Genomic DNA, 26,327 nt, shown 5'->3' with positions numbered 1-26,327 from the left:
AACAAAACTCTTTTGTTGACCACCTGCAGAACGAGACTGGCCCCTAGCGCAAGTCCTAGGCTTTTATAATCCCTAAACCCTGCCTCTGCAGGTTATGTGACTCTCTCCCTTGCTATAGGGATTGCTCATCATGCCCAGCCATCTAGTTTACAAGGGAGTTTACAGTTACCTGGCTAAGTTACCCATCTAAGCTCTGCTCTATTGTCTTATTGCAGCACAGCTACTCCTACACTAGCTGTGCGTAGTCTTTGGTAGGCTCTCTCAGAGGTCAAGAGAGGCCCAGGCCACTTCCATTTTTTAAGGCTCCCGGTATATTAAAAAAAATTAATTCATAGTGCACTACTGGCAGTGTGGTCCAGTAATGGGACACGAGTTTAAAGTTGTATGATGAATGTCGTCTTCTTTCAATCCTGTCAGTGTATCTCTGTGTCTGTATGTATAACCTCGTTTGGAAGTGTCAAAAGTCTAAATTTTGAATGAATGAGATGCGTGGGCCAAATGGCCCCCCCTTTGAAAGGCCCTGGTCTTTGGCATCTTATTGCCTGCCTTCTTGCAGCCAGTTCACTCTGAGCAAGGTTCACGTGCCCGGCTGCAGGTGTTCCCCTTCTTAATGTGTAGCTCTCTACCATGCACGCTGGCTGCCTGGTCCTTTGCAGCTGACCTTTGCTCTGCTGCCTGGCCTCTATCTGCTGCAAATTTTTCCCTTGAAGTAACAGAAGTGTTAGTCTCCCTGTTATACTACCACATTGAATACTCCACTGCCTTTCAACACAATACCTTCTTTTTTTATATATCCCTCTTAGAAACTTTTGTTTCCTACAAACGGTAGGTCAATAATATAAATATATATAAATCCTGATTATTATCTCTGCTAAGCTTCATGACACAGTCTATATCTGCTAAGCTTATTCAGTGATATGAGCTTTCTTAAAGATACATTTCCCATGGGGTATTTCTTGAGCAAACAATGCAAAATATATATAAAAAGGTTGTTTTAGTCCATTTTCCATTAGATACTTCCATCACAGAAACCTACTATACCTACCATCAGCAGTGAGACCAGAGAATGTAATGCCAGTTATCCTCCTAAGATGGTCTTACCACTCCCCATCCTTGCTTTATCTTTGCCAGCTTCGTACCCTACTGAACCCTTAATCAGTAATGGCTGATGATATGGATTACAGTTTGATTTCTTTTTTATTAACAGAATTTTGACTTAGGAATATTTTTCCATGCTATTACATCTAGTAACCAAGAACAGCAAAGGAGTCAGAATAATTTCTAAACAGAACATTTTCCGTAAGGGAAAAGGTATAGTTGAGATTTTACACTTTTTCCTAGTTTTCAATAGCATGACATCTGTAAAAGTTGACATTCTAACTGCCTTGCTGGTCTCTGTGCAAGAAACAGGAGTATTTTATGACCTTATTTCCTGTAACTAGCAAACACTCCCAAGAGAGCTTGTCTGATAAGGAAAACCTTGGTTCCTTTAACAAAAAACAAATCTATCTTCCAAATTCACTCCCCTGAGAGACAGCAGCAGGATTTAATGTTTCTTTCTACACTTCCAACTTACTGGAAAACCACCAGACCGGATTTCTTGTTATAAAGAAGTCAATCTTCCAAAACTTGAGAGTGGAGGAGTACATTCTGGGAAAACGCAGAGATGAGAGCTATGGTTGCCTGATTTCCAGCTTCATTTTTCACATGCAAGAAATTCTACATGGCTCTTTAGCACCATGATGTCATACCAAGGAGACTTGGAGACAAGCTTCATTAGTTTGCCATTAGTTTGTCATGATCATGTCTCACGTGTAATGCCCAGTCCACTGTAAGAAGTGGGTAGTGAAGAGGCCATTTTTTTCCGATTTTTGAAAAGTTGCTCCTGAGCTGGCTTCAAGGGTTGCAATGATTTGACATGCAGGGGAGAAGGAAATGTTCCTAGCCTGGAAGGGAAGAATGATGGCCATCTTCAAATGTCAACAGACTTACCAGAGAAGACACCTGAGGCCCAAATCCTACTTCTATTGACTCAAATAGGGATAGGATCAGGGAGAACAAAACCTAAGCAAAATTACATGGAAACATAGATGCTCAAGAATATATATACTTTTTTGCTAGTTTCATCTCAGACAAATGGATTTTAGACAAAGTACACACTTTTAGACAAAGTACACATCTCTAGGCTAGGATTTGGAAATGGTAACTTAATTATACTAACAATATTTCCTGTTTTTGTATTTTGCTATGGGGGTGTTAAATCTCTGTAAGACCTTCAAAAGTTTGATAGGCATAAAAAACCCAAGGATGTTTTAAGGTTACAGCTAAGAATAAAGTGAAGAATCTGAGTAAATGAAAATCTATGCAGAACATCAGGGGGAAAAATAAGCGAATTCTAATAGTGGAAACTCTCAAAAGGAAATGGTAGAAGCTGCATTGCTTTACCAATGCCAACTAACATTTTAGAGAATAGAGCAATTAGTTAATAGTCTCTGCTAACAGTTGCTAAATACTACATGTGAAAGAGAGAGGAAAAGATTGAGGGCTAAACTTTATTAAATTTCCTGAGAAATGCCTTTTGTTGAAAAGTATGGAAGATTATTCAGACTCTTTCCACTCTGGAAAAACAGTCTCTTTGTAGAACGTTATAAGCAATTTTTAATGACACTCAATTTCTTCCTCTCCCCCACTCTGTCTCACTGCCCAACCTCAAAAAGAATAGACTTTACCGATATAATGGTAAACCATCCCCCTTCTCCTGTATTTTGGTCAGTAGTTTAAATGTTGTCATTTATAGGCTGTTCAATTGCTATTAGGCTCTATAATTAATATTATTTGAAAGGAAGTAGGAGAAATTAAAAGTACCTGGTTCCATATTGTTGTAACTTTAGCATAAGCCTACCTTTTGATATTAGAAGTCTAAAGTACTATTTATTTGATAAAAACTTATTTAAAAAAAACAGATATAGCCAAATCAGTCTATTATCTTTTTCTTTGCTAGTTGGTCTTATGGGGAACGTTTTTGTGACTGTCTTAATTCACAGGATCACTATAAAAAATATAACAAGCTCTTCCGAAAATTTTTATTTTGTAAGTTAGACCAAGAGGATTTCCTGTCCCTTATCTTAAGTGACACAGTCAAAATTGCAACATCACAGATCCTGTACCCAACATTCATGGGTTTGAATTATATTGTTCAAATAAATTCTTTATTAATCGGTGTCTTAGCTTGGAAAAGTTTATTGCATTGTGGAGATACCTATCACTCTAACCATACCATTTTTTTCTCTCTCAATATTCTAAGTTTACTCAACATCTCTTCATCCAGGCTGTTTAATTTAATGACAGGAATTTCTTAATCCATCACTGCAGTACAAATACACTAGGGCTAGACATGTTGCTATTTCAGTGCATAGTAATGTTATATTAGTTAGGACAAAATGCAAAGAACTGAAATGCCTCTGAAACTTTTTGGTAGGTACCATGGAAGACTGGTGCCTCCTGAGACTGGGGGGGGAGGGCAATTTCTGGGCAGCAGCGTTGGTAGTGACCACCTGAAAAGCCAGCAGTGGCATTGGCAGTGAAAGGGAGGGGTGGCAATTGGTGACTGCCCACAGAAGCCGGCAGTGGCTGCAGCAGCAGGAGAGGGGGTGGCAGCCAATTCAGGGGGAGCATATACCCCCACCCCCATCCCCCTCCTATGAGTCACTTATGGTGGGTAGAGTAAGTTTGAAAAATTTCTGTCTAAAATCTAATTTTCCTTACAAGGGAGAGTTCCTGCCACAGCACATTGACCCCTAACTTAACTTTGGGGTGAAACTGCAGTATTGACACAGAAACAGCATCTCCAGTAGACAGGCTTTACTTAGAGATCCATTTTATTTTCCAACACTTAATTTATGCGAGATTGAATGACCAACTGAAGGAATATGGCAGCAGATTCTAATCTAGCTACTGCAGAAATTTGCAATTACAGTGTATACTATAATAATAGTGTCTAACCTAACCATACAAAACCTCCCCCCTTAGTGTTGAAGACAAATCTTTGTATGTGAAAGGCCTTCCCAAGCTAAGCATCTGGTTGGAGGTATTAGACCTATAATATCTGCTTGGCACCTGAGAAGGCATGGGTTTGAATGTCTCCTCCCTCATACAACTACTGTATTGAAATAATTTGTTAACGAACAGTGCATTACTGTAGCTGAGACCTTTTTGTATGAGTTGAGTCTCTAGTCTCACTAATAAAGAGCTTCCCTTCTGGTCCAAAATTGTTCATGCTCACATAGAATCATAGAAAATGAGGGTTGGAAGGGACCTCAGGTCATCTAGTCCAAACCCCTGCTCAAAGCAGGACCAACCCCAACTAGATCATCCCTTTGTCTATCTGGGTCTTAAAAAACTCCAAGGATGGAGTCCACAACCTCTCTGGTTAACCCTGCCAGTGTTTTACTACCCTCTTAGTGAGAAAATTCTGCCTAATATTTGGTCTAAACTTCCTTTGCCACAACTTGAGACCTCTGCTCCTTGTTCTGTCATCTGTCACCACTGAGAACAGACTAGCTCCATCCTTTTTCAAACCCCTCCTTAAAAGTACTTGAAGGCTGCTATTAAATCCCCTCTGTCTTCTCTTCTCTAGACTAAGCCCAGTTCCCTCAGCCTCTCATGAGTCATGTCCCACAGCCCCTTTACCACTTTCATTGTCCTCTGCTGCACTCCCTCCAATTTGTCTACATCCTTTCTGTAGTGGGGGGCTCAAAACTGAAGAGTACTCCAGGTGTGGCCTCACCAGTGCTGAATAGAGGGGAATAATCACTTCCCTTGCCCTGCTGGCAGCACTCCTACCAATGCAGTAGAAGATGTCATTAGTCTTCTTGGTAACAAGGGCACATTTCTGCCTCATATACAGTTTATTGTCCACTATAACCCCCAGGTCCTTTTCTGCAGAGCTGCTGTCCAGCCAGTCAGCCCCCAGGCTGTACTGGTACATGGGATTGTTCTGTCTTACATGTAGGACTTCGCACTTGCCCTGTTGAAACTTGTGAGATTTCTTTTGGCCCAATCTTCCAATTTGTCTGGCCTGTAAGAATGTTGTGGAAAACCGTATCAGAAGTCTTGCTAAAATAAAGGTATACCACATCCAGTGGCTTCCCCAAGTCATCATGTTTATTGTCAGGGTGACACTACCAATTTCTTGTATAGAATATTTCCCCACTTTATTATTTTACTTGAAATTAAAATGATTCTAAGTTGTTTTTCCTATACATAGACTATCTGACATGGTAGTTTATCTGCACCAAGATTTTATGATAGCTCAATATATTTATTTTTTCTCTCACATTAAGGGCTGACCTCAATGAAATTCTGGTCCTATTAACATTGGTGGTAAAACTCCCATTAACTTCAATATAGAAAGCATGTCACCCAATGATTATTGCTGATTTAGCTCTCCAGGATTCCAATCTTGCAAACCCATTTATATACATACAGAGCAAGAAAAATGAAATATTTGCAAGATTAGATTTTAATATAATGCAAGTAATAAATGGCATATCCCTCTGGTGGTAAAACAGAAAATTGCACATTAAAAGTCACTGCATTACATACCAACTCTTAAGTCAAAGACATGGTCCCAGGACCTCAACTAAAATACTTAATTGGAACCACTGTTGCATTTTTTGCCTCTTTTCAATCCAGTATTTGCATATTATATTAAATGCTAGTGGTATTTTGGATGCATTTCTCTCAGATCCACTAATATAAAACACCCCAGGAATGACTATATTTAGTAGCAGATTAATCAAAATGGCCATGAGAAGTTTGTATAGCTGCTTCCTCTGCTCTATCTGTTCTGTGAAAAAGTATGACAGATTCTCAGGTGTATAATTTTGGCACCTTTTGTCAGTACTTGATTCAATACATACAACTGTCTAATCAAAATTTATTCATTTTATTCTCCAGAAGCAAAGTATCCCAGCATATAAGCCACTTCAAAACAATTCAACCAAGATAAAGAAGGCATGTACTAGAAATGGTATTTAACCAAATCAGTGGGTACACAAATGTATCAACTAGAATTCTTAAAGGCCACTTCAATAATAAACCGCTTCAGTCCTTCATCAGTAATTTTAACCGTTTTAGTCCTAAACACATTCCTCTCTTCGATGAATTTTTCAAAGAGATGGACTCCACCTCCAACCCCAAAATAATGTGCTTTGCTAGCCAGATACACACAGCCATTTTTAGACAGTAGCTTAGAAAGGGTATCGTGCAAAGCACTATAGTAATCAGGGTTGTAAATAGTTTCTGATGTGAGAATGATATCATAGTTTGAAATAAGTTTCCTGTCACTTGATAAGAGTCGACTGAACTCAGACCATTCCCCAGAAAAAAATTTGCATTTTGAGAGCAGACCAGGTGAACAATCTGCTTTCTTGAGCCTTTTTGAAGTAGGTTCACCAGCTTCTCTGTTATCATCATCACTGCCAGCAGCACAGTTAGCCACGACATTAGGCAAGGTTATTTCATCAATTACAGTGCCATTGTAGTCCTGAAAATGAACTTTTTCTGCTTTTCCCTTTAAGGCCACTATTCCCAACAGTCCAGCCCCACAACCAAGATCCAAAACTGTCTTGTTGACAAACTGTATCTCAGCTGTTGACAAATAATCTATGAGGTCAAAAGTGCATTCCCAGATTTTCATTCCTCCCTCATAGACACCTGGGAGGAGATCAGAGTGAGAAGAAATACTTTTAGACACTATGTCTTCTCCATGGGAGCCATCTGAAAGAGTCATTTCCACTACAGAAATGTTTACATGATATAGCCCTGACAAGGCTTCCACAACTTTATTTTCTAACACTTTGTCAACATCGTCAGGAATATTATGCTCCCTGGCAACTTTATAGGACTGTTTCTTTGGTAGCGTCTCATTCTGGTTTTCATCTTCAGTTGGCTTTGGGCAGCAGCTTGCTACAAGAGCCGCAGTTTCTGGTGCTACCTTATATGCATGTAGAGATTCCTGTAATGCGGCAGGTTCTTCTGATGACACTTCCTTGCTTTCTGTAGATCCTTTTTGGTTTTTCAAAGCATCCTGTGCAGAGCCCAGGAGTAAGTCTGTATCACTAAGAATCTCTAGTTTGTTTTCTACATTTTCCGTGATAGAAAAGTTAAATTGAAATGCCATTTTTACATAGTCCAAGGAAAATAAAAAGACCACCTAGAAGTTAGTTACAAAAAATAGATGTACTTGTCCAGTGAAGACATTGGTGTAAATGCAATGTTTCTTGTAATGTGTTGATCAAAACTTGTTCTGGGACTGTCCTAATGTAACTGAAGGCTACTGGCACTTAGTTATCACTAGGAGATCTTCTACATGCACAATCCCATTTGCGCTGTAACTTCATCAGTTGAATTCTCTCTATATAAGAAGAGGATCTGTCAAAAATAGAATATCATGTTGTTAAACAAGATACTATGCCTGATCCGAGTCAGAGAGGCTGAGAAGCAGCCAAAGGATAACATAACTTGTAATCATCTCTTATCACCTTGTAACATCCCCTTCACCTAGATATTACCACCTTTTTCAGAGGACAAAACTAGATAAGAATAAGGAATGTGTGTGTGGCAAGAGCGCAAGTCTTTTAAATTGTTTAATCTTTAGCTTTAGTCACAGCTTTCCTTCCACGGAAGTATGTAGACAAATTTAAGTATAAATCACTTGTCTATGAAAAACTAAGGTCTCAGATTTGGCCGTCTAACAAGAAAATATCAGATTTTTCACATTTCAAATCATCTATGTAGATTAAAATATTGTTTGTGCTGTTTGTCTGTAGCATTTCATGGCATTTCATTTGCTCTGACTTGGACAACTACCATTTTAGGGTGTCTCATCTGTGTTTTCTTGGTGACTGTGACTCTCATTTGGAACCAGGAGGTTGATTGGTTGTGTCCTTGCCTTAATAATGCCACCATCGGTCTGGCACGGAATCAAAAAACAAGACTTAAAATGAGAGTAAACGTGTTAATTTCTAATACTGCTAAAGCCTAGATCCAACCAAACCAAACCATGTCTAGCTCATCACAGCTGCTGGCAGTTGAACTCCTGCTGTAAATCCCTAGCTCCACGCTTCATTTTACACTTGCTTACACTCTCACAGGGTTCAAGTGGCTTTTTCTGTATCAGAAACACTACAGCCCTGTGAGTGGCATTAAGCCCAATGCCACATCATTAACCACATCACACAGCACGTGCATTCGCACTGAGCACATCACCACACGCGTGCACGTGCGGCCCCGCACACGATGTGCACGCACGCTCACGAAGCACATTAAGCACACATGTCCACGCACATTAAACCCAGCCTACCGTGCACACGCACGTTAATTAAACCCGGCCCACCACGGACATACATATTAAGCAAGCACGGCCCACGACGCCCATATGAATTGTTCGCATATTCAGCAGGGCCCGCGATGCGCACATTCATCAAGCGCAGCGCACATGTGGGTCACAGACCGTGCAGGATCCACCGCTCCTGCCGCTCGGCCCGGCAGCGGTTGAAGCAGACCAGGCCCGAGCTCCCCCTGCTCCCGCCCTCCAGCCCGCCCCGCCCCCTCCGCGCTGGCGCAGCCGCGGGGGCTGCCGGGATAGCGGCGGGAAGACCATGGCCATGTCACAGGCGGAGCGCGAGCAGTTGCTGCGGGAGCTGGGCGGCTGGGGCCGCGAGCTGTGCCGCCGCGAGCTGCCGGCCGCGTTGCCCCGTCTGCTCATATCCTGCCGCCGCTCAGCTGAGGAGGGAGCGGGGCCGGGAGTCGCCGCCGTGGGCTGAAGGGGACGGGGACGGGGACGGGGACGGGGACGGGGGTGGGGAAGGGAAGAGAAGAGATAGAGATAGGCCAGTACCCAGAGAGGTGGGTGGGTGCCTGTCCAGTATCCAGAAGTGGCGGGGGGTAACCTGTACCTTGGCAGAGACCAGTACCCAGAAGTATGGTGGGGGGTAAACGAGGTTCTTTGGGTAGACATGTCCTTTATTAGACCAACTAAATAGTTGGAAAAATTGTTCTTTGAAAGCTTTTGAGCACAAACAGCCTTCAGGCATAGACGGAGTCTGTGCGTGTGTGTCCATGTCCTGTAGCGTGGCAAGGACTAGTACCCAGTAGTGTGTGTGCAGATGTGTTGGGATTCAGCAGCATCTGGGCGCTGGTCTGTTTCATGCCTAGAGCTCCGCAGTAATTCGGGGACTCCACGCAGGTTGCGAGAACTCAGATCTTCGGTAGAAGAGCCCTGTGCTCTGTGCCGTTCGCAGCTGTGGCGCTGCGTGTGCTCAGGGCCATAGCAAGAGGCAAGGATTTCTTAGGGTGAGATCTTTTATTGGGCTAACTGTATAATTGGGATAAAATGAGATGAGTTTTCCATTGTAACCCCCCCCCCCCAGGTCTCTGATTATAGGAAGCTGTGCACAGCATAGGGGAGGGGCTGCAAGAAATCCCCAGGTGTAGCAGGTACACCATTAGGAAAATAAACTAAGCTGAATACTGGGAGATCAGGGCCTATCAAAAGCGGGGATGAGGAGGGTCAATCTCACCTTCCTCCTGTGGAAAGAATTCAGGAGTTGGATAAATTATATTGGGCCATGTGAAATTTTCTCTGCACATGGAGCCTCCTCACTCATCCCCACTACAACTTGTGCTTCAGCCTGTGGGAACCTGCAGGTCATTACAGTCTCTGCTGAGATACAGATCAGGGGAGGACAGCAGGGAATTGGGGATGTGCTGTTTACCAGAGCAGCCCAGGGATTAACTAGGAATAATGGGTGCAAACTAGTGGAGAGTAGGTTAGACATTAGGAGGACATTTTTTACAATAAGGGTGGCCAGAGTCTGGAATGGGCTTTCAAGAGAGGTGGTGCTGTCACTTAACTTGGAGGTCTTCAAGAGGAGGCTTGGTAGTCACCTGGCTGGGGTCATCTGACCTCAGTCCTCTTTCCTGCCAGGGGCAGGGGATCAGACATAATCCATTGGTCCCTTCTTACTCTATGAATAGTCACTCCTTTTGTGTGTGTGTTGGTAGTCAGAAATATGTGGGTACTTATGAGGTTGGTGTCTCTGCAGCCCTGGTTCTGATGACTGTCCCCAAATAGTGTTTGAGAGACGAGAATAAGCACCCAAACAGGAAAAGTGCACTGCAAAAGAAAGATCCTTGTTTTGGCACTGAGTTTATGAAGTAGAAAATGTGATTTACAGTAAACAAGTGCACTGGCCGTCTGATGATCTAGGTGCCAGATAGTAAGCAACCGCTTTAGTCTGAATATGGCAGGAAGCAGGCATTCAGCATTCTAAGATAAATTTTACTCTGTGTACGCATGTGTGTACGGTTCATCTAGCAGTTAAAGTAACATTGGACAATTCCTTGGTCTGCATCCATGTATAAGTCATTACGTAGATCCCAAACTCCAAAGTGCCTAAGTGGTTACATATCTAATCTAACTATAAGAGTGATGCCACTGATTTTGGACATGCCTTGAAATATTTGCAGGTTGGGTGTAATAATAAATTCTAGGATTAGATTGAACATTAATTTGTATTTGAGGCAAGGATTTCTTAGGGTGACATCTCTTACTGAACCAACTGTGTAGTTGGGATAAAGTTAGACAAGCTTGTGAGCACAAGACATTCTTTCTCAGGTTTCTGATCCGTATTTCAGAACATGTTTGAGTTCACTTTCTTTAACGCTTTTACTCTGTATATCAAAGTTCTGATGACTGGACCGAGCATATTCGTAAGTAAGAGTTATGATGACTTCATTTAGAACTGTAGTGCTTGATCCCTATATGGCATTTTGTATTACAGTTATTGTATTATAGCTTCTGCATTAGAAATACTAGTTCTTTAGTATGTGTCTTTCTTGGTTTCTTAAGACGGCCTTCAACAGTTACAATGCTGAATGAGTTTCCCAAAAATTAAATGGCTAGATGAGTGTGTTTGAATATGTGTAAGGTTTTGTTTTTCCATTCTACTATTGCTGATTGTTAGCTATTGGTTTTACAGAAAAATTTTCTTCAACTGCTGTCTCATTTGTACAATGATCTCATACTATTGTTTTCTTTAAAAATGAATAGGCTACGATTACTCATGAGGTATTTTGTATACATTGATAATTTCTGCTTGTAGGTTGTCAAGTGTAATTTCCTTTAACTGAGAGGTTACACAGAGCTGAGAGCAAAGCTTGGTGTATCATAAGGTCATTTTTAGGGCCTGTTAGTGTTTCAAGTCATTAATTCAGTCTCCTATCCTGAGGATAGCACTGTACTCCACTAACAGATCCTCCTTTAGAAGGAAAAACTTCCTCTCATTCAAAGGCCTCTGCAGTTTTGCATTGCTATTATGGCGGGGTTGGAATTTTCACAAGGAAACAGGTTTGAAGTTTTTAATGGAAATTGGCTTTAACTGTATTATAAGTCTGTGAAATCTGGACACTAGCCCTGGGCGAGTCACTTGCTTGCCATGATGTTTTTAGTAGTTTTACTGGTATTCATAGTGAAGAGGCTGAGCTTGTGCCAACCTGGATGATGGATGTGCGGTGATGTGATATGGTTTAAGTCTTCAGTGTTTCCTCTTACACTGGGGGTGAGCAAAATGGCAGATCCAGCTGGTAGCCAGACTCCATTTCCCAGTAGCCTCTGCCTTGTGTGGCTCCTCACTGGTCTCTGTGGAGACCTCAGGAGTGTGGGTTTCTGACAGTGTGGGGCTGTAGAACTGGAGCTGTGCCCTGGCCCCATACTCCTGGGGTTTCTATGAAGACCAGCCAGAGCCATGTCAGGAGTTGCTCGAGGGCCAGTCAGGATCTTGAGGTGGTGACAACATGGGCCCCGGGCCATGGCAGAGCCATGATCTGCTACTTGCACACCCCTTGCTCACCTGCAGAACCTGGACTTGTTGCAGGGGTGTGCAGGCAGCAGATTGTGGCTGTCACTGCCTCAAGATCCTTGCGTCTCCACAGCCTGCCCACTTGTCCCACTCCTGGTCACAGCCCCATCCCAGCCGTGCACTCTGTCCACAAGGATCCCGTCTCCAGTCGTGGCTACAGGGTAGATGGGCCGGGGTGCCTGGGCAGCAGGGCTGGGTCTGGCAGCAGCAGCCAGAAGGAGCTGCCACTGCAAGGGCTGTTGGGAAGTGGAGTCAGCTTATGGGCTGGCCTTTGCCCACCCCTGTCTTAGACAATGGTTCTGTATACAGCTACATACATGCTTAACCTTAGAACCGTCAGTGATCTGTGATAAAACTACTTAGTAAGTAAGTTAAGTACATAAGCCCTTGTATACGTGTTGGAGTCTTTATTACTGGTATCTAGATTTATTAAAGAATATGCAGCTTAGAGTTCTTCAGTTTCACTGTCTACTTTCTAATATAATTGTTTTTCTTTACCTCTTTAATTGGTGAAACTGACGTCGACCAGTTAATTTCAAGGCTTTAGCAGCTTTAACTGACTAGGTCCTTTTAGGCCTCTGATAAACAAGGTAAGGAGCCTTAATGATGAGGTATGAAAAGCTTATGGCAGGCAATTTGTACATACTGGGCATGTCTACATGTGCATTAATGTGCTGTAATTACAGCACATTAAATTAGTAACTGTAATAACAGGTACTAACTTAATGTGCTGTAATTGGCACTACTGCATAGTAGTGCCAGCACACATCTTTTAGGTGACACTAATGTGCAATAGACTAATTCTAGTGCGTTAGCATGGCTTGTGCCGTGATGTGCTTAGTCTACTGCACTTCTAGTGTCTCATGTAGATGCACCCACTGAGTATGAATGTATAGATTTCAGTTTTCCCTTTAAACATTTCTGCTTTTTTTGTGATGGGTAGATAACAATTTTGGTGTGTTTGATCATTTTGTGGTATTCTTTTGTAATAGTTTGTCAATATTTTTGTTTTACAGGGGTGTTAAGGATCCTGACTGACATGTTTCTACCTCATATTGACTTTTCAGAATTAGAGCAAACATTTTTCTCCAAAGTATTACCAAAGGTATGATGTCTTCTGTAGTGTAAGAAGTTTAACATTTAATACTGTGCTAAAAACTTGATTGGAAACTAGTTGAAGTCTCCCTTTAACAGCTGTAGGAGTTTGCATCATAGAATGTTCTTCTTGAGATCAAATGCATTTGACACATTTCCTTCTTTGTTCTAGAAAATGTGAATAATTTTCTGTTATGGGACCTACAGTGGTAAGAATTTTGCCCTTAGTTTCTTGAGAAGATTGAGCTCTTGGTATTTATCTTGTGGTATGTGTTCAGTAGCATTATTAATGAAAAATGTATTTTAATGTTTTGATTAATTTTTAATTAATCTATAAAATCTATCTTGAAAAACTTTGAATTTTATTAAAATAGCTCTGTGTGTGTATATATAAAATTTCATTTGCTTTGTTCTGACAGGCTATTCAATTATTTGATGACCTGATGGATGAATTAGCCAAGCAAGCAAAAGGATTAACAAGCCAGAATGCAGAATTACGCACAGTACTAAGGAATATTTTACAGGTAAGTACAGAAATGATCTGTTAGAAGAATGGTTGTGTGATGGTTTTTACTAAAAATATGCAAAGGTTTTTTGGAATGCTTATGTCAGCAACAGCTGAAAGGAAATCTCTGTTTTGGGTTTGTCCTAAAGCAGCTATTTCGACTCTGTGAAACAGTAGGAACAGTACTGAGATATTTCTATTGATAAAAGCTTATTTCAAAGAGGAAGCTTTCATATTTTCCTGGAGTGGGCAAACCGAATATTGCGCAAGGTGGCTGTGCATTTGATTGGCTTGTTTGGGAAGGAGACTGGACTGATGAGAAAAAAAGGGGGAAAATGCTTGACTGGGGTGGGCAAAATGTGGAAAAGGTTGGGAAACACTGCTGTACCCCATCCTGTAGCTCCCCCTGCCAGCTCCACTGCTGCTGCCCGCCTCTTTGCACTGGGAAGAGGCTGGCACCTGGCCCCAAGCCTGTGGCAGGCAATGGCAGGAAGCCGCCCCCCTCCCTTCCTCCCAGACAAGCTGCCCAAGGATCCATCCCATGCCCTCCCCCGGGTGGGCAGCCCCTGCCCCAGCTCCATTCCCTCCCTCGCTGTGGGGATCTTGGTCTGCTACCACCATGCCCCTACACTCCTACAGGCTGTGAGCTGCTCTTCAAGCTTCCGGGGTGCATTCCTAGCTGCCTACATGCTGATTGATGATTTAAAAAAAAAAAAAAGAAAAAGAAAAAGCGCAGATTGATGATAATGTTAATTTTCCTTTTGTCAATGCTGATCCTATGTGGACCATTGTATTGGTGCACCTCTAGTCCCAGTGCTATCATTTGGCAAAATAGGTTGTTGTCTAGGAAAGTTTATACCTCTCTGCACCAGTTAATCTGCAAAATGCCACCCTGTCCTACCTTCTCCATTACTGATAGTCTGAATCTTGAAATAATAACTGATAAACAGCAAGTCATACACATTTTACAATTCTTATGAAGAGAGAATAAAACCTGTCAAAGGCTGTGGCATAAAACTGCTGCTGTTTTCAACAAAGCTTAATTTATTTTTATGCCCCCCCCCCAATGCTTTTGTCTCTGCCAGTATTGTAGAAGTCAGTGAATAATGCAGCCAAATGCAGAAGGAAAGAACTGGTGGGGGGGAGTTGGTTTACATCTGCTTTTTCAACCATCTGCTGCAGTGTGCTTCCTCAGTTGGTGCCTCCATTGACTTTTGTTGTTGTACAATCTCACCTTCAGACCCTGGTGCAGCTGTTGGGAACTCTGACCAGTTGTGTACGGCATGTCTGTACTCTTGAGGAGTCTGTGCCCCTAGAGAGTATCCGTACCCTTCCCTCTTCCATTCTCTACGTGATCAAGAACATGTTCGTGCACTGCAAGGTAGGTGTCTGTCTTAGAAAGAGAAAAATGATCTATAACTGAAAGAGTTAAAAAAAAATCTTTTAAGAGATACTATATTAAAAATGTTTCTGTGACTTTTCAAGTCTTTTTAAACATGAGACCAACTATGCTCACTTTCCAAAAACAAATGTCAGCGCTGCATGCTCAGCCTGAGTTCTGGGAATCAAGTTATTTCAGTCTCTTGCATCATTTTTCGTATATAGTTTCTTCTAAAGCAATTAGGCCATCTCTGGCACCTGTGTGACCTTTTTCTTGTGCGGATTGGCAGAAATGAGTGATTTTATAAAGATGCGAAGAGTATTGAATTTATAATTTAGTGCAAATTTCAGGCCAGAATTATATCTGAGATTTAAGTATCTGATGTTATATGAAAAATAATGTGCACCAGCATTAGACTTGCATCTTTACGTAGAATGAAACTTGTGCTTGAAATTTTTCCCTCATTAAGCTGTATGTATAATGTAAGACTATCACAAGTCTGTAATAACTTCAGTTTCATCGTTAAGGTAGGCTTCATTGTTTTCTACAGTCTTTAACTATTTTTGCAGCAATATTGCATAGTGAGCCCTTTGTTTAAGGACTCCTCTAGTAAGCAGTGTCTCTGAAGAGATATTTTCAAGTACTGGAAAACATACGGGATATTATTTTATTTGTCATGAAGTACATTTTTAGCTTTTGTTGGAAATCTGATTTTTGGAGTCGCATTTAAAGGCTGCTCCAAAGCATGCTAGAAAGACATTTACTAGACTAGACTTAGGCCGTAGGTGGTGGGGGGGGAGATTTGTTTGGTGAATAGTAACTACGGATAGATTTTAAAATCTACAAATCTTGCCGGCCATATGAGTTGAAGTAGTTATTGAAAGGCCTTGGTTCTGCTTCCAAAGAAGCTTATTATAAAATGTCCTATTGACTTTAGCAGCAGCAAGACCAAACTTTGATTCCCAAACATTTTCTAATTCGTCCTCATCCCCCATTTCCTACAGAACAGTGAATCAGTGTACAATGGGTGCCTGCATTTGATATCTGACCTTCTCCAGTCTCTGTTTAAGGATACCTATTGTCTTCAAAAACAGCTTATGGAACTGCTTGATATGATCTCAATGGAATCTGCTACCACAGAAGACAGTGTTGTAAATATGGTGTCAGGTGTGTATATGAAATTGTCAGTTCCACCCAGCTCCCTCTTCTTTACAGACAGGGGGCCTGAGCCTACAAGATGCAGAAATGCAAAACTCTGGAACTCTTGGTTCAGAGATGATACCTTTTATTATACAAGATGCAGAGCACTTTCTGACTGGTATTGAATGTCCTTGACTTCTGTTGCCCTCTGTTGGAGCTTAAGGTGCCCAGCAATTCAAAGGCTGTGAGTAATGTACATTAGAGCATTTTATACTTCCTCCTGAAACTCAGTTACGTATGAGATGGGTTGAGCTGTTGACATGATGTGTATCTCTCCCTACCTGCTCATTAAATGGTTTTCCTGGACTGGTGAAAGTGTTTAACTTTGTGAAGTTCAGTAAGTTGTGCCAGTTGTGATTTTGCCTCAGGGGAGTAGACTAGATCTTAAGTCTACATGTTCATGTTTAACTTGCTGTTTGCATTCACTTACTGTTCCCTCTAGTGATCCACACTGTACTGGAGATCTGTTCTGTCATTTCCAATATGGACCATGCTCTTCATGCCAACACATGGAAGTTCATAATCAAGTATGTTTTAAGGCTTTGAATTGTCACTTGATGACTTACTTTTGACAGTTATGTATCTGATCCTATTCCTGTCTATGTATTAGGCAAAGCCTCAAGCATCATTCCTTACTGCAGAACCATTTGAAACACACTGACATCCTCAATAGCCTGTGCAAGGACACCCTCTTCTCTTTCCATTCCAGTTTGCAACTTGCTGAACAAATGAAGCTTTCAGAGGTGCAGGTGAATGAAATATGATCTGAAATTGCCCTAGGGCTTGAGAAGTTCAGAGTTGGGTTAAAAATATTGCAGAAAGCGACATTGGATGCATTTTCTGTGCAGTGGTGTTGATTGCCAACATATTTATATAGCAAGTACTTCATATGGCTGATGTGGTTTGCAGGAGAACCACTTGGAATATGAGGCTTATAACATTGGATAGCACTCAGGATGCTTTAGGCAGGCACTACAAATAACTCCTCTACAACGCTATGCCATGAATTTTGCCTACTTAGTATACTGAGAGTTCCATAAAGCTGGTCAAAAGATAACAGCCAGTATATAGAGATTCCCATAAAATAGTTCTGAGAAGGGTGTCAGATGTTCCTATTTTTGCTGTGTTTGTGCAGAATCCAGGCTTCCTTCTAAAGAAAATAGTTTCAAATTCTTTTAGCAATTTATCAACATTCTTTGATGCTTTTTTATTCTGTTATGTTTCACTACTACTTTTCTTTTGGATAGGAGGACATAGACTACAGGTTGTTCCAGAGGACAGTCAAACTGTGTAGATTCTTTGCTAATTCCCTCGTACACTACACCAAGGTATGACCTATTTATTTGGATTCTACTTGAATGTAAAATTAAGGCTGTACTATGTAAATAAAAATACTGATTACATATTTTACCATCTAATATTATACCACGCCTTAGAGTCTGCCCTGAATTAAGTCATGGTAACATCTTGCTTGAAAATGTAAGCAGTTGACTCTGTTGCTGATTTTTTCCCCTAATAATTGAAATGTATTCATATTCCCTTTTTCAGCTTGGTTATAGATTATTGGCTGTTTCCAGTGTAAAGTTCACAGCTGCAGGAAGCAGTTCCACCTAGGAGATTGGCGATTTTAGTAGAGCCATTAATAGCTCTTGCATTACCTTCAGCTGAGCTTGTTGGTTTGCTGAGTAGCCATTATGAGCTTTTTATCATGGAAAAGCATTTTAACACCATAAGCAGCATGACCTGTTGGACTGTACATCTGAGAATAAGGGGCTTCTGCATTCTGGTTCCACCCTGACAGTGACTGTGGCCTTGGTCAAGCCACTTAACTGTTGTGTTTTTGTTTCCTCAACCAGAAAATGAAAATACTGATTTGTATATGAAAATGAAGGGTGTGGAGACTAGTGACCTCCAGAGTTTTGATTTATTTGGATAGTTACACTTTGTGACACTTACCTAGACATTGGCAACCATGCATTATCCCCAGCCCTAGTTGGGCTTCTCTTCTGCAGCAGAAGATTGAGGAAATACCTAAAGTTCCCAACTCCCCTCAATATATTTTCTTTAAACAGTTGGGTAATTGAGTATGGCGTAGCCAGTATAAAACCCTTCTATAAACCCTTCCACAAACCCTGTCTAGCACTATGCAGCAGTGTAATGTGAGAGATAGGCATCTCTTGCCTATGCAGTGGCTTAATGAAATTTTGTTTTGTAGGCCTTTCTGAAAGTGTTTTAAGTCATCTCTGGCCATGCAAGGGTTCTGGAGTTTACGTTTAAACGAGACAAAATCCTCCCCTCAATCAAATTGAAGCAGAAATACCCCTCAAAACTTCAGAGAAAATTGATCTTTCCAATCAAATAAAAACCCAAGTTCTGCTGGGATTTTCTACAAGATTATATAGTTTACCAAGATCTAATAACCATATCACCTTTCTGCTTGCTTGTAATTTCTTTCCAATGTCCTTTCCTTTCTGTATCTCCTGTTCCCTACTCGCACCTTATTTTTTCCTTTGATATTGCTGTTTAACTTTTTCAGGGCCATTTAAGCAACATACTAAATTGCAGTACCTATCACAAAATTGATAGTTTAGTTTGTACAAAGGTCGTCTGCTATAGAGTGGCAAATACCCTTTTTGTTTGTGGCACAGAATGAGTGTCCTCATAATAGGATAAAATAGTAGTGGACTATGCAAGGAAGTCACTTGTGTGTGGATCTGTAATTTTTAACTTATTAAAAGGAAGTTTAAGAAAAAAAACATAAATTTAGTTGCCTAAAAGAACCCAGTGTAGTTCTACGTTAGAAATACTTTGTCATATGTTGATGTACTTTTTGCTGTCTTTGCATTTATAGTCAGATTCTACTTCACCTATTAGGCATATAAATGGACCTAGGTACATAAATGCAATCTACATTTGTAACAAACCATCGTTTAGCTCATATGATTGAGTCACAAAAAAGCAGCACGGAGGAGGAAGGCCACCTACCTTTTATATCAACAGTTTTTCAGAGATTCAAACAGGGTGAATAGTCCTACTTAGACACCCAAGTCCAGGTACACACTTAAAAAGTTGTCTATCCAGTTGTTTGGATAGTGGTTTTTAAAAATTGTAGTCTTCTGTGATGCAACCTAAACTTTGCAATAAAATGGTTTACAAATAAATAAGTGAAAGTACAAGGAAGATGCATTTAAATTGTATATTTTGTATTGAAAATAATACTCAAAGTTGACTTTTGCAGGAATTTATTCCCTTCCTCTCTGGTTCCTGCTGTCAGTTACACCAGCTGTATCTTCAGATATATAGGTAAGTGAAGGACAAATAGCAGCTGATTCATTACATCCCTGTATCAAATCTGGAAGTACCTGAATTGGTTATGGAAGCTGCAGAGTTTAAGTCTCTAAAAATAAAAGATTTCAGCAAGTGTTTGCTTCTAGGTGGTTGTTCTCTTTTCTGGTCTATAGAGGTTAGACAGAATTGTCCAGATAGTTCTGTGTGGACACTGGGATCTGCCCAGGTTGGTCCAATTGGAGGAATGAGTCCCCGGCAATGGACTTTCCTGCAGCTCCTTATTTCTGCAATGAAATAATTAGCCAAAGAGTTTAAACACTTTAAGTGCAAAAAAAATCATTGATATACTGTATTATGGCTAAATTAAAGCCTGTTAAGTCTCACAGATAGGGTTGCTGTCCCACAATAATCCTACTTCTGCACTGTTTGGTGTTTGTCACTGGATAATAGGACATTCTGTAGAACATGTGCACAAGTTATAATGTGAAAATAAACCACTTTTATTTTCCTCAGAGAGAATTTTATGAAATTGTCTTGCTTTGAGATCAAGCTTAAGAACATTGAGCCTGTAGAGGCTCTAATGGGGAGTGTTATCAAGGGCTTGAAAATAAGTATTCTTTTTTAAATCCTTTCTTAAGCTGTAGTACTGTTTGTTATTCTTGTGAAATTAGGTCATGCTGGTTAGTAGGCCTGTGCGAAGTGGCTAGTATTCACTTTGGATTTGGCTGATTCAGGACACAGTGATTTGAGTGGGTGATTCGAATCACTGTCTCGAATCAATTCGGTCGAATCTGATTCAGACAGGCCCCATCCCACGCCCACTCTCCCAGCCTTATCAGTGGCTGTCCTGCCCATCCCCAGTGTCCCAGCACTTTAAAAGAAAAAAAAAAAGCCCTGCAGTTACAGGCTTCTGTCAGGTAGGAGGTGATCCCTGTTGCACCCCACTGCTCCATGCTGGATGGGTGGGGGCTCTGCCACGAGTCCCCAGAATCTATGACAGCCACTGCAGCAGCCATTGAATGTGGGGCTTCTTTTCTTTTTTAAAGAGCTGAGAGCTGGGGCTGGTGGGACAGCCATGGCTGGAGCTGGGAGAGCAGGCGGAGGTTGGGCAGCGCTCGGGAGATGGGGCCTGACAGGGGGTCCCCCCCGCCATGGTCCCCTTCCCCTTCTCCAGTCCTTTTGCCCCCCTCCCCCCCCACTTACTGGCATGGAGTCTGTGTCCAGCTCCCTGCAGCAGTGAGCAGCGACTGCCCAAATACATGACTCTCCTCCAAATCTTTTTCTGAATTGATTTGGAAGCTTTGAATCAGTTTGCACCTTTTTTATTGGTCTCCTGATTCAATTCAGATTTGGAGATTTGGTCGCCGAATCGGGCTGAATCTCCGAATCGAATCGGCACCTGCAGCTTTGCACAGCCCTACTGGTAAGTCTTCATTGAAGCACACTTTGTTGCTGTTATGTACATTCAGTGTTCAGTGTTACAGACAAGTTACTTGTAATTTTTCTGTAAATATGATACCAATCCAGTTTGCCCCAGTCATGAAGGAAATTGATTACAGATTGGTACAAACCTATGCTGATTTTGGTTCCACATTTGGAATGTAGTTCTTAGTTCTGCATTGAGATGTGTGCAGATGAACTCCAGTGTACAACTTATTGCAAGATCATTTTCTATATTGTTTTGTTAATATTTCCTCTCTTCTCGTTGTACTGGTTCTGCTGGGATGAGAAAACTGTAGAAACAGGTTAGCTAAATTGCCTTAAGTTTCACCCTGAATGAAGCAAAAGTAAAGTCGGAGCACTTTTGCCACACTTTTATCGCTACAATGAAATTACAAGTGCATGGTAACAGTTTGTATCAGTATCACTTGATCAATATAGTTGTTACATCTGTCTGTGTCCTAGTCTGCCTGTCAGGGACTAGTGGGGTTTCTGCTTGCTCCCATCTCCTGCTGTTTCAGTCTTTATTCTCACACTGTTTTCCTTTTTCTTTATCTCAATCTCCCTCTTTTATTTCTCTAGTTAGTCTTCCTGTTTTCTTTTTCTGCAATGCAAGAGGTTAGCCCATTTTCAGTAATCTGCCGTCCCATATGCTGGGGCTCCAGATGGACTCTTCAATTGCACCTACAAGTATTTCCCTTTGAAGTTTTCCATGCCTTGTTATTTTGTACCTACTTTTCATTTAATCTGTATCCAATATGCTCCTATAAATTGGTATATTTTTCTTACTGTGTTCTATAAATGGTGAGCCAATAAAACTTGATTTAAAGGCAGAGAACAGTGATAGACTTACTATTTTAAAAGAGTAATAAAGCTCCTGCATCTCATTGCTTGTACTGATTGATTTTTTTTTTACTCCATAGTAATAAGAACTCATGTTTTCCCTCTTCCTAGTCCTTTAAAATGCAGTAATAATGAGTTCTGTTTTTTGTTCTGTGTTTTTTTCCCTTTCAGCAAGTTTCCTCCCAGTCTATATGCTCCAGTGATATCAGAGGTCCATCGAGATGAAATAGCCAGGGTTTTTCTAGTAGCTCTGGATCCTCTCATCTACCAGCTTCTTTCTTCCAGGGCTTTCTTGGAACAGGTGTTAAGTGAAAAATTAGGTGAGTTTAAAAGTATTACTGTCTGTGATACAATACTTCTGTGTCATCTCTTTGGCACCCAAGTCTTCTTGCTTCCTATGCTCTAAGAAGTATATAACACTTTTGCATTTGTTTGCTGGTGTCTGAATTTGTACAGCAGCTCTAATAATGGATCCTGAATAATGCTGTCAGGTACAAAATTTGCTGGCAGGGGTGAACATTCCTTGTTATTGCCATTTTTAGTTACTTTGAGCACGTTGGGAATATTACATTAAAACACTGAATTATGCTATTAAATGAAAGTTCCCTCTTTAATGAATCTTTCTGTAATTTTTCACTACTACGCATCTGTGACAAATCTACAGTGAGGGCTCTTTGAAAAAAAAATCTGCCAGAAGGTTGGTTTTCATTTTGTTTACGGAAAACTAGGTTTTGGCTAAATAGACATTGTATGGAAAAAAAAGTTAAAAAAATAGAATACCAGCAAGCTTAAACATTTTCAGTTTCTGCCAAAGACCTAATTATGTCATCCCCTAATATCTCTATTCTGAAAACAGCTGCTGTCCTTCTGGGAGTTATTGGCTGGGTGTCTTGTGGCTTCCTTCTCCTCCAAAGTGGGTTCCCTTTGCTATCTTTATCTTCTCTGGTATGCACCAGGGCCAAATGATTACCACAGCACACTCATCAAGAGAAGGAGGAATGGGGCATATCAGAAGATGTTATGCACCTAGGGAGCGAGGGCCATAAGGAGCATGGGAGTTTGAAGTACCAGAATGACAGCTCTTGGGTCTTACACCTGTATCTCAGAATCAGAATATTTTTTTGTCTGAAATAAGGGTTTTGATTTGTTTTTCACCGAACACTATTAAGTTTTCCACGGGAAGTTTCTTTGCCATTTTTTTTTTTCATCCCTGACTATAAAGCAACTTTGCAGCCTTTATGTTGTTTCTCTTAACCTTTTGGTGTTTAACACTTGTCCAAAGGTTAGTTTTATTTCTATCAAAATGTTTTTTTAAAAGGACAACTTTAAAAATTTATGTATCCTTGTAGATCTTTCTCCTGAGTTGCAGCTGCCTCAGTGTCATCTTCTGGTTAGCATAATGGACAAGCTGGCCACTCAGCCTGAAGAGGTGCGAACTCTGTGGAGCTCAGGAAGCCAGTCTGCAGAAGAGATTCCAAGGTAATTCTGGCTTACAGAAGTCAAACTGAATAGGTAAAGATGGAGGTTCAGGTCCTGGCCTGCCCCTCAAGCTAATGAGCTGGCAGGCCCTGAGAGCTGGTATGCTTGGAGGGGGTCCTGCATGGTGCCTCAGGCATACCATGCAATATGAAGCAGAGATGTGTTGATTGGTTGAGGAAAGGATGTCCTTTTTTTTTTCTCTCTCTAGGATATTGAAATCACTTCAAGATAATTTATTTCAGTTTCCATAATTTGTTGATGTTCCTATAAAGCAGTGTATTTTATATCTGTTCCCCAAATGCCTCTTGTAAACAGAAAGTTAATCAGGTTTGTAAATCTGTTTTGATAAAGAAAAATAAAATTTAAAAAAATTGACATTTCTTGATAAAGTCCCTAGCATGAAACTGAGCAGAAATCCCTTCAGTCAGAGGTCTATCTGTTTTTTGGGAGAGTAGAGTTTGGACAGCAATAACTCCTTGCCTTTCATTTTTATGCAGGTTGTCATTGTTCTCAGCCCTTTTCCTCAGTTTCCAGCAGTGTTCTGGTGAGCTCGCTCTTCCTGTCTGTTTGCCTGGAGTGTTAAGTACAGGGCAGCCTGAGGTTCCCGTCACCTTGTATCACCATGTTTGTGTCCATCTGTGTGGCTTCATTGCAGCTGTGTTGCCTTCACACTTTCCTCAACTGGTAAGGCTGTTTGAAAATATGATCACTGCCAAACCAGCTGGTTCCACTGGATAGTAATTGGCATTTTAAAAATGATGCCCCCCTCCTTACACACCCTGAATGAAGTTGGTGTGTCTGGGTTCGTCTTAATTTGGCAGATGGAAGGCAAGCTGTTTTTAAGTGTGCAACAAATGCTCTTTGCCAAAAATAACTCGGCGCAGGTGATAAGAGACCTCAGATGTGTTAACTTGTTTGCAGAATCACAAAGCAGAGGGAAAAGCATGCTGCATTAAAACCATTCCAGTGCTTTCTTTTTAAAGCAGTTTCCAAGTGTGCTAAATTTCTTATTGGTACATAGCATGGCTAAATGAACAAGTCTTATTTGACAATCAGAACAATCTTCTGTATAACTATAAAGTTCTTCAAACCCATGCTATAAAATAGAATGTAGCATTTATCTACTTTTTAATGTTTTATAAAAACATGTTTAAATGTTTTATAGTGGCTTGATTGTTACATTTGGCACAGTATGCATAGATGAAAAAACTGAAAGGGACTAGATAACATGAGATATTAAGTAGTCCAGGAGTCTCTGATTTTGTGTATGTATAATGTTCTGTAAGCAAAACAGATCCTTTCAGTCCTAATTCTGTGTTTTGTCTCGCCCTTCAATACCTCACTGTAATTCAACCTTCATGAGGTTTAGGAGCAGTTTTTCTTGTCCTTAGGACTAAGCTAGGATTCTGTTGCATCTTGAGAGAGTTTGTTGGCCTAAAAAAGGGACTACATTTTCATGAAAAAATGTGTTCCTTTTGGTTTAAAAGATACAAGTATGTTGACCCTGTTTTCATTAAAGTGTTTTTTGAAATTATAAGTTTTTCACCCAGCTGTAGTCAGCTTATATGCATGATCAACTGTTAGGGGCCTGTACCAAAATGCATCTATTACTACCTGCTTATCTTTCTAACATAAGCCATTAAACGATTGTTCCTAGTATTTTACGTGGATAAACAGATTTCGGTTTATCTGCCACACTCATTAGCGGACTAAAAGTAAAGACTAAAACTGCAGCCTGTTTCTAATTAGGTGTCCCTCTGTTCTTTCCTTAGGAGTATGCTCTGCTTGATGCTGTCCTTGGTTCTAGTATGATCACCTCCCTACTGGCTATGGATTCCTGGTGTTTCCTAGCTCGGTAAGATATATTTATAAGGCAAGCAGGAACTGACCTGATGGTTCAGGTTGCATCAAGGTTAGCTTTCTAACTACATAGTTAAAAGTATGCATGATTCTCAGACTTCTAGGATGGAAATATTTCAGGATCAGCCTCTGCTCTGAAAGAGCTTATTTTGGAAAATGCAACCAGAAATGGTTCAGTTGTTTTTTTCAGATTCTACATAGCTTAAGGGGGAAAATATACTTTTGCTGCTATAAAAGTTTTCCACCCATTTTTTAACAGCTTTACAGTAAATAGACTATGACTATAAGTAGCAAGGTTAAATGTTGAATGGATATGGCCACTTCATAAAAGAGTACTTTATATAGTGCTCAGTGACTTTTTTTTATTTGATTGAATTAAGCCTTTGAGAAACCAGTTTGGTCATGTGGGGTACGTTTTGAACAGGCTTTTTTGCTAAGCTTGTGATGTGTGTAGCTGAGGAAAGTTCTGTTAATGTGCATTCATCTGAGTAGCTTGGGTCTGTAGTCAAAATGAGCAGTGGTATGTGGATTGGCTGGAGGAAAGGAGTAAAGAGCTGAGGCTGGGGTGGGGCAGGGAAAGTTGCTCCTGCAGTGTACCTTCTCAGCTGAGGAGCTCCTAAAGCTGTGAGCGCCCTTCTCTTGTGGACCTTTTAAAGTTCTGGGTGGGGGTGATTTTGTTGATATGCAGCCAACTAATCTAGATGACTGAATTTCCAAGTGTTGGCAGCAAGTTCCTGGTAAGTCAGTTGATTTGAAGTTCTGCAGCAAGTGTCTGCTGCTTCTAGTTTAGGGTTGTGGGGTGGATTGTTTTCAGGAACTTAGGGAACTTTCTAAGAACTTTCTATGAGAAACCTCCATTTAAAAAAAAAAAAAAAAAAAAAAAAGGTTGTGCAGATAAGCACCCAAATTAGCATATGCCAAAATTAAAGTTAGACTTGCAACTTAAAATTTGCTTCCTACTGATGTGTTATATGAATAAATGCTTTTAGGAATGAGATTACAGACTAGTTCCCACATTTTTATTCTCAGAATGGTTCAAGTCTTTACTGGCTTAACGTGTCTTATGTACGTTCTCTCCTGTGAGAGGTTTAATGTGCATACTGTATTAGTATAAAGGGGTCACTTGTTTTGATCTGTATATCTCCTCCACGCTCCTGCTAATAATGCAGGTCCTCTGTATCCCTTGAATCTTTGGCCATGGAAATAGCTTCAGAGTTATTTCCCAGCAAATGGAATGTACAGAGATCCTTAAGAAGAATGTTTCTCTGCTTTGTTAGGCAAGTGGGAAACCCCTCTCTCTGACCAGGCAGAG

At 40.8% G+C, this 26,327-nt stretch overlaps 2 protein-coding genes across 8 annotated transcripts in view; one reads left to right on the top strand and one right to left on the bottom strand.

Annotated features, from left to right (window-relative positions):
- Positions 1–1,351: 1,351 nt before the first annotated feature.
- On the bottom strand, positions 1,352–8,590 carry METTL18 (methyltransferase 18, RPL3 N3(tau)-histidine). Of its 2 annotated transcripts, none has more exons than XM_090046476.1 (2): positions 8,516–8,590; positions 1,352–7,434 (listed from the first exon to the last, which is right to left on the bottom strand). In XM_090046476.1, exon 2 carries the CDS (start codon positions 7,181–7,183, stop codon positions 6,065–6,067), a length of 1,119 nt encoding a protein of 372 aa, XP_089902602.1. In that variant the 5' UTR covers positions 7,184–7,434; positions 8,516–8,590; the 3' UTR covers positions 1,352–6,064. The 2 variants fall into 2 exon arrangements, with proteins under 2 accessions (XP_089902602.1, XP_089902601.1); XM_090046475.1 differs by having other exon boundaries at positions 8,410–8,577.
- A 54-nt stretch (positions 8,591–8,644) lies between these two features.
- The window catches only part of FIRRM (FIGNL1 interacting regulator of recombination and mitosis), a 28,945-nt gene continuing 11,262 nt past the window's right edge, over positions 8,645–26,327 (top strand). The window contains exons 1-14 of one of the 6 annotated variants that reach the window (XM_090046467.1): positions 8,645–8,768; positions 10,737–10,776; positions 12,941–13,029; positions 13,439–13,543; positions 14,765–14,905; positions 15,910–16,072; positions 16,548–16,632; positions 16,716–16,854; positions 17,353–17,433; positions 19,344–19,408; positions 21,848–21,996; positions 23,026–23,155; positions 23,653–23,839; positions 24,928–25,010. In XM_090046467.1, the coding sequence (XP_089902593.1) occupies positions 8,664–8,768; positions 10,737–10,776; positions 12,941–13,029; positions 13,439–13,543; positions 14,765–14,905; positions 15,910–16,072; positions 16,548–16,632; positions 16,716–16,854; positions 17,353–17,433; positions 19,344–19,408; positions 21,848–21,996; positions 23,026–23,155; positions 23,653–23,839; positions 24,928–25,010 (1,562 nt within the window). In that variant the 5' untranslated portion in view covers positions 8,645–8,663. Of the gene's footprint in view, positions 8,769–8,871; positions 9,358–10,736; positions 10,777–12,940; positions 13,286–13,438; positions 13,544–14,764; positions 14,906–15,909; positions 16,073–16,547; positions 16,633–16,715; positions 16,855–17,352; positions 17,434–19,343; positions 19,409–21,847; positions 21,997–23,025; positions 23,156–23,652; positions 23,840–24,927; positions 25,011–26,327 lie in introns of those variants that run through there. The other 5 variants (XM_090046469.1, XM_090046468.1, XM_090046472.1 and 2 more) reach the window with 5 other exon arrangements.

This window comes from Crocodylus siamensis, chromosome 5, assembly GCF_052110815.1.
Source record: "Crocodylus siamensis isolate JL-2025a chromosome 5, ASM5211081v1, whole genome shotgun sequence".
Lineage (NCBI taxonomy): Eukaryota > Metazoa > Chordata > Crocodylia > Crocodylidae > Crocodylus > Crocodylus siamensis.
This window is presented reverse-complemented; position numbering and strand designations above follow the sequence as displayed.